The sequence below is a fragment of the Physeter macrocephalus genome, unplaced genomic scaffold, assembly GCF_002837175.3.
Source record: "Physeter macrocephalus isolate SW-GA unplaced genomic scaffold, ASM283717v5 random_211, whole genome shotgun sequence".
NCBI classification, from domain to species: domain Eukaryota; kingdom Metazoa; phylum Chordata; class Mammalia; order Artiodactyla; family Physeteridae; genus Physeter; species Physeter macrocephalus.
In genome coordinates, this window is record NW_021145497.1 from 84669 (window position 1) to 91973 (window position 7305).

At 53.2% G+C, this 7305-nt stretch overlaps 1 protein-coding gene across 6 annotated transcripts; it reads right to left on the reverse strand.

The window, feature by feature from the left end:
- Nucleotides 1-69: 69 nt before the first annotated feature.
- ACP2 (acid phosphatase 2, lysosomal) lies at nucleotides 70-6933 on the reverse strand. Of its 6 annotated transcripts, none has more exons than XM_055082666.1 (9): nucleotides 6676-6933; nucleotides 5635-5787; nucleotides 5427-5525; nucleotides 5258-5347; nucleotides 4668-4800; nucleotides 3789-3871; nucleotides 3568-3674; nucleotides 3305-3480; nucleotides 70-650 (listed from the first exon to the last, which is right to left on the reverse strand). In XM_055082666.1, the coding sequence occupies exons 1-9, from the start codon at nucleotides 6892-6894 to the stop codon at nucleotides 550-552; spliced, it is 1161 nt and encodes a 386-aa protein (XP_054938641.1). In that variant the 5' UTR covers nucleotides 6895-6933; the 3' UTR covers nucleotides 70-549. The 6 variants fall into 6 exon arrangements, with proteins under 6 accessions (XP_054938641.1, XP_028340486.1, XP_028340483.1 ...); XM_028484685.2 differs by having other exon boundaries at nucleotides 70-1015; XM_028484682.2 differs by lacking the exon at nucleotides 70-650 and adding an exon at nucleotides 1027-3032.
- Nucleotides 6934-7305: the final 372 nt, after the last annotated feature.

The window sequence follows — 7305 nt, forward strand, 5'->3', positions numbered from 1 at the left end:
CAGCACTGACCTGGTCACAGGGCTTCTTAGGTCCCCAAAATGAAGAAAAGGCACAGAAAACAGCACTAAGAGTCCAAAGCCTTCATTCTCTGGAAGCTGTCTCAGCCCTATTCTGGGCCACAGTCAGGAGCTGTTCAGCTCACAACATGCCAGCTGGAGATCCCTGGCAGACCCCAGGAGATCCCAGCCTAGATGAGAGGGATAGTAGTTTCATGATTCTGTACCACAGCTCACCCCCCCACACTTCCCCCGACTCCCTCCCAAGTACACTCGTCCTTCCGACCTGCTCAAGGTGCAGGGGTGACAAAGATGCTGGAAGCATTATGTCTGACTCCAGTTAGTGGTGGCTTCAGCTGGACAAAGGAAAACTTCGCTGGCTGGCTCTTGGGTGATCTGGTTCCTTGGTGGCCAGTGTTTGTACCCCCAGCGTTGTGCAGTTTTTCCCACTAAAATAAGCACTGAGAGGCAAGACTGTGTCCTCTGGGCCATTTGCCAAAGACTCTGGGTTGGTAGAAGAGCGAGCAGGGCTTGATGGAGAGGCAAAGCAGATCAAGCAGCAACTCCTTCAGTCTTTTTCCTAGGTCCTGAGTGAAACGTGACTACTTGTCTACATTTCAGGCCCTTAGAAGGGAGCATGGAGGAGGCAAATCCTGTTTGGAGAAAGCCGGCGTCCAACACAGTACTTGGTTAACATCAGGCACGTGGATGCTGCGCGACAGGTGCCACGGGCCAAGCTGAGCCCCACTTGTTCATCTAGGTTGGGGTGATCAGAGGGAGGCCCAACCCAGGGTCTCCTGTCCACGGGCTGGGGAGCAGCAGCAGTGAGGAGCAGGGCCCAGCCCACCTCCCCGGGAGGCAGAGGGAAGGGGGCTGAGTGGTTGTCAGGCATGATCCTCCCCGTCTGGGACGTGGCGGTAGCCAGGAGGCTGGGCCTGCACCCGGAAGAGGACGGTGAGGAGCAGCACTAAGAGAAGGAAGAGGATGGAGCCACATACAGCCAAGGCCACGATCACCTCTGCGCACGGGGCGGGGCGGGAGAAAAGTCACGTCAGCGTTCATTCAACAAATACCTGAGTGCCTACCGCATGCCAGGTGCTGTTCTTACAATGGGGGTATCACAGGTGGCCAAGACAAAGGCTCCCTTGTAGATTTTACATTCTAGGAGAGGAGATGCCGTGACAGGCAAATGATAGACATGATGGATTAGTGGCAAATGCCATAAAGGAAAACAAAGCAAGGTAAGGGGGAAATGATGGAGAGGTAGGTCAGTCAGGGAAGGTGTCACTGAGAAAGTGACCATTTGAACAGAGACCTGGAGTCACTGAGACATACAAAAGATCCGAGAGAAGAGTGTCCTGAGGCCGGGGGTGGGGGGGTGGGGGGGTGGACGGGAAGCAAATGCAGAAGGGAATTAGCTTGGCATGTTCTAGGACCAGCAAGAAAGTCAGTATCGCTAGAGCAGAACACATGAGCACAGGAGATGAAGGCAGAGGACCAGACCAAGTAGGGCCTGGAGGCCATGGTAAAGAACTTGGGGGTTTTTTTGTTTTTGAATTTATTTATTTATCTTATTTATTTATTTTTGGCTGTGTTGGGTCTTCGTTGCTGCGTGCGGGCTTTCTCTAGTTGCGGGAGCGGGGGCTACTCTTCGTTGTGGTGTGCAGGCTTCTCCTGTTGTGGAGCACGGGCTCTAGGCACACGGGCTCAGTAGTTGTGGCACGTGGACTCAGTAGTTGTGGCTCGCAGGCTCAGTAGTTGTGGCTCGCGGGCTTTAAAGCACAGGCTAAGTAGCTGTGGTGCACGGGCTTAGTTGCTCTGCGGCATGTGGGATCTTCCCGGACCAGGGCTCGAACCTGTGTCCCCTGCATTGGCAGGTGGATTCCTAACCACTGCGCCACCAGGGAAGCCCAAGAACTTGGGTTTTATTCCAAATGTAATGGGAAGCCACTGGAAGATTCTGAGAAGGGTAGTGATGTGAACTGATTAATGTTTAAAAAAATTAACTGTTGTGCTGAATCACTGGTAGGGCCAAGAACAGAATCAGAAAGAACGTTAGGAAGCTTTTCAGTACTTCAGGCAAGAGATGATGGTAGACTGGGCTAGGGAGCAAGAGCGTGTACTTTAACAATTGGGCTGGTAGGATCTGCTAGTGGTTTGGAGGTGGGGTCTGAGGAAGAGGGTATTCAGGATAGCGCTTTGGGTTATGCTATACACCTAGGTGGCTAATGTGGCATTTACTAAGGTGGGGAAGCCTGGAGGAAGAGCAGATTTGGGGGAAGAGCATTTGGATTGACTGATTTTTGAGCATTTGGATTTAGACTTCAACTGTGACATGCCTTAGTTGACATCCATGTAAAGACCTCAAGTCAGCAGCTGGATATGTGAACCTGCAGCTCAGAGAAGAGGTCATGAATCTGTGAGTCATAAAAAGACAGAACTTAGCATGGAGATGGTATATAAGGCTATAAGGCTGGGTAAGCTCACCTTGGGAGCAGGCATGGATGGGGAAAGAGCGAGGCTGAGCCCTGGGTCATCCACTGGTTAGTGGGGAGGAGAAGCTAGTAAAGGAAGCTGCCTGTGAGTTAGGAGAAAAACCAGAGAAGCCAAGAAAGTATTTAAGGAAGGAGTAATCGATTCTGTAATGCTGAGAGGTGAGAGAAGCTAAGAATTGGTCACTGGCTTTGGTAAGAGGAGGTCATTGGTCCTTGACAAGAGGGGCTTCCGTGGAGTGGCAGGTGACATAAGACTGTCTGGTGTGAGTCTGAGAGAATGGGCAGTGACGCAGTGACACCAGAGTCTAGGCAAGCCTTTGAAGGATTTTACACCCGAAAAGGGGAGAGAGAAAAGGAGTGACAGCTGGAGAAGGACGTGGGCCAAAGAGGTTTTTCTTAGGCTTTGAGATGACACTGATCCAGTAGAGCGGTAACACTGAGCACCAGGGTCCGTGTGGAGGTGAGAAGAGATGGACCCAGAGTGTAAGTGGAAAGGCTGGCTCCAAGTGGTGGCTTGTACCAGCGAGTAAGCTGGAACACCTGGTGGTAGGAGGACAAGACAGTTCTCTCCTGGTTGCTTTTAGTTTCTCTTAGTATAAGAACTGAGGGCGAGGAGTACGTCTCAGGGTGGGAAATTAACTGTCTAGGGATAGGATGGGCCTCGCCCCAAACCATGCAGCGTCTGAGCTGGCTAAAGGACTGCCATCCCTGCAACAGGATGGCTGGAAGTGCATCAGCTCTCTCGAGACCTGTGGATATGAACTGTAAGCTGTTCTGGGGCACGGCCAGCATGGAGGCAGGCAGCAGCTCACCTGTGTCTGCAGGACTGCTTGCCAGCCGGCACTCCTGCTGCCAGTCCTTGGGCACAACAGGCTCTGTGAGGCGGAGGAAGTCCTGCAGCGGGCAGCGGTGAGGGCAGCCAGGCAGGATCAGCGGCCAGGGGGCCTTGGTAGTCTCGTTCCGAAAGTACATTTCCACTGAGAAATTCCTGAGGGTTGACAGGAGACAAGATGGAAGCTGCCCACAGTCCCCACGTGAGCGCCCCTCCTCAGGGCAGACCCATAGCTCCACTCACCCGGTATCTTCCTGGTACAGTTCAAATATGTGGCAGGACGCGTAGGGGGCTTGTTTACCATTGTAGACATCCAACGCCATTTGCAGAGCAACCAGGGTGGTGTCGTGCTGTAAGAGAGAAGGGCTCCCCATCAGCACTGCCCCCCACACCCCCAGGCGCTGAAGAGAGGAGAGATCCAGCTCCTACGTGACGTCAGCACACCGGGGACCGTGGAAGCTTACCGCAGAGTAGACCAGCAGCTTAGGGAGAGGGGAGGTGGTTGCCACCAGGGTCAGGTTCTTCCGTATCTGAGCCAGCAGGACTCCTGAAGGAGAGAGTCCCCAGCGTCAGTGGCTACAGCCATCACCGTCTTCTGACTAGACCTATCTGAGGCCCTCTCACCCTCTGCCAGTCCTGGGTCTCATCACCAGCACAGAGAACGCTTTAGATTCAGGGGAACCACGCAAACTCTACGGCACCCCCTGCTCTCTAAGAACTTCCAAATTTACAGAAGGAAGCAAGACAAAACAAGAAATCTATATTTCCCACAGGTGCAGAAACCTGCCCATTTATTTATAAAGGAGCTACGAGGCCCTGCCCACGTTTGAAGAATTACTCCAGTTGGGAATAAATATAAACTTAAGATTGCTTCAGAGCACACAGGATGGGGGCTCCAGGCCAGGGGATCTCTGTCATGTGCAGGCTCTGAAAACTTCAAGATGTTGGAAAGGTCTAGCAGCTGGCACTCCCTTGGGTGCTCAGATGAAGAAACTGGCCATGTGTATTACTCTCAGCGTCCTTTCAGAGTGGCCCCCGGTGGTCCTCGGGAGGTAGGAAGTCATTAGAGGGAAGGGAGGGTCTTCTGACATGGGTGAAACTTAAGGATACGAATGGCAGAAAAGCACAAAAACCTAACTGTGGTCACTCACACAGTGACAAACGTGCTAAGTATCTGGAGAACTGGGGAGACTGGATGACTGACGGGATAACTAGGGGATCTGGTTCTGAAAGAGCAGGGAACACTTCAGCGAGAGAAGTAAGCGTGTAAGAAGCCCCCAGGAGCAGATGTCTAATGTTGTAGGGTTCTGACAGGGGAGTGACATGCTGCTTTTGTCACTCACCCCCCTGCAGCCGGGCCTTCTCTGCCTGCTCGTAGATCCCGAAGAGGAAGCGGAAGCTGAAGTCCTTTAGCCGGCTCAGACGCTGCATGGTTTGGGGCGAGGCCCAGGGCGGCAGGACCAGCCCGTGTGTCTGCTGTGTACGGCAGCGGGCAGGTTAGCTCCCCAGCCTAGGCCAGAGCCTCTCCCGGGAGCAGCTCTCTTCCCACGTGGGACAGTACCTGTATGTGTGTGTGTGTGTGAGAGGGGAGGGAGAGGGACTGGAACCGGGGGACATGGTGGGTGGTGTTGAGGCTGCAGGGAACAGGAAAGGAGGCCTGGGAGCGAGAAGTGTGACTCAGCAGAATGTGGTCAGATACCACAAGAGCTCTGGGTGGAGAGAAGCAGGAACTGCTGACCATTGATAAACTATTTCCCACTCTGAGGTTCTTTTTCACCCGTGAGGGAAGTTCCCTTGTTTCACAAGAGGTGGCTTGCTTGGACCTCCCCAGTGAGCATGGTGTCCAGGCACTGTGTTCTACTTGGCCTGGTCACCTAGGCCTGTCGAGGTATGAGAGACGAGCGGTCACACCGGGGACCCTGAGCCGGCTCACCTCACAGAAAAGTGTGTCGTAGACATTCCAGACGGTCTCCAGTGTCAGGTCTGTAAGCCCTGTCTCGTTGGCCACCATATCCAGAAATTGCTATGAAAAATGGATCAGGGGATCAGTCTTGCCCTGGGGGAAAGGACAGTGTGGTGACCTCCACCTCAGCCCCACTCACTGCATTCTGAATACTCTCATTCTGATACTCCGGTGTCCGCCGGGTCTCGTTCTGCAGCTGTTCAAAACGGGGACATGGGCCCAATGGGAACTTCAGCAGCTGCAGACCAAAGCAGGGAAGCAGAGGCAGAGAAGGAGTCGGGGATCAGCAGGCCAACGGCCAGAATTGTCCCTGTCACCACCTCTAGGGAAGAGCTGGCTGGTCTTACCCTGTCCTCGGCAATGGGCACAGTGTGGATGGGGATAGGCTGCCAAGAGATGTTTGGGTTAAAGCGCTGCATCCCGTCGGGAGGGAAGAGTCCAGCCAGGTTGGCCTCGGCACTCATGAGAGTCCGGTCAAAGTCTGTGCTTCGCACATAAACCTGCAGAGATGACAACACAAGTCTCACCTGTGGAAGCGGGGTCGGGGAGCTCTGGCCCCTCACTGGGGCTCCAGGGGAGGTCTTGTTCTTGATGGTCACCTAACAAATTATAAATCCACCATGCATCTGGCCCTCTCCCCCTCTCTGGCCCTCCCCATCCCTCTTCCCAGCCAAGGCCCACCAGCTGGGGGCGTAGCTGTCCCCCATCTGTGAAGAACTCCTGTGGGAATGGCTCTAGTTCAAATGCCCCTCCCAGTCCAAAGTGCTTAGTCAACAAGGCGCTCAGGTCTGTCTGCTTGCCTGGTTTATTACAACACCTGTCTCCCTATCTAGGCCTGGGTCCTTGAGGGCAGAAACTGCCTTCAATCACATCCCCCTTTATAACTGTCTTAGAGAGCAGGAGAGGAAATAAAATAAGGAACAGAGATATTTGCTTGTGAAAAGAGAGGAATAAGCTGTGAGAAAGGGCAAGATCAGGATGGGGCTGGCCTTCAAGGAAACAATAACAACATCTAGGGACAAAGATCATATCTGTATGGTGCACCAGTATGTGCAATGCTAGCATAGTGCCTGCCCCATAATAGGTACTCAGTAAGTGTCTTGGATGGAAAGCCTGAGTTACTTCACAGAGTCAGAAACTACTTTGCCAGATCCTTAAGTCAGCTTGGATGCTTGATCACTTTTGCCTCTTTCCAAGCCAAGCAGGGGCAACTCAGCCTCTAGGGTTTTGCTCTAGACAGTCCTTGGATGTCTTGTCCTGTAGTTGTGCTGTAACTAGAAATGCATGGAGGGAGGCCAGAGTGCCCAGCCTCACCCGTAGTCTCCCTGAGGGCAGAGGGTGAGAACAGCACTTCCCATTTCCCTTGCCTCTAGAGCTCCCAGCCTTACCTCTTGCCGGTGGTAAGAGGTGTTGAGGAAGTCATGGTAGCGCTGTCGCAGAGCCTGGCCCAGCTCCCAGTGCTGTAGCATCCCCTCCTGTGGGCAAATCCAAGGGTTAAGAGGCCCAGAGGGAAGGGATGGCTCACGATTACCACAGGGCTTAGCCACTATTGCTTTCCAAGTTCCTGGTTGAAAGTAGGAATGGGTTAATCTGATCCCAGGAGTCATTTATTAAGTGGCCTACTGTGCATGGCATTATGTATGCCCTTTTTTTTTTTTTTTTTTTTTTTTTTTTTTTTTTGCGGTACCCGTTTCCAAGTTCCTGGTTGAAAGTAGGAATGGGTTAATCTGATCCCAGGAGTCATTTATTAAGTGGCCTACTGTGCATGGCATTATGTATGCCCTTTTTTTTTTTTTTTTTTTTTTTTTTTTGCGGTACCCGGGCCTCTCACGGCTGTGGCCTCTCCTGTTGCGGAGCACAGGCTCTGGACGCACAGGCCCAGCGGCCACGGCCCATGGGCCCAGCTGTTCCGCGGCACGCGGGACCCTCCCAGACCGGGGCACGAACCCGCGTCCCCTGCATCGGCAGGCAGACTCCCAACCACTGCGCCACCAGGGAAGCCCTATGTATGCCCATTT

Bases quoted from the DNA above. Each gene is read 5' to 3' on its own strand.
- ACP2 (XM_028484681.2), bottom strand. From the start codon at position 6,894: ATGACTCCTGGGATCAGATTAACCCATTCCTACTTTCAACCAGGAACT. The intron at 5,348-5,426 runs GTGAGTGGGGCT...CATTTTTCATAG, and splicing joins ATGAGAGTATTCAGAATGCA to CAATTTCTGGATATGGTGGC. The intron at 3,675-3,788 runs GTAAGCTTCCAC...TCTCTCTTACAG, and splicing joins AGCTGCTGGTCTACTCTGCG to CACGACACCACCCTGGTTGC.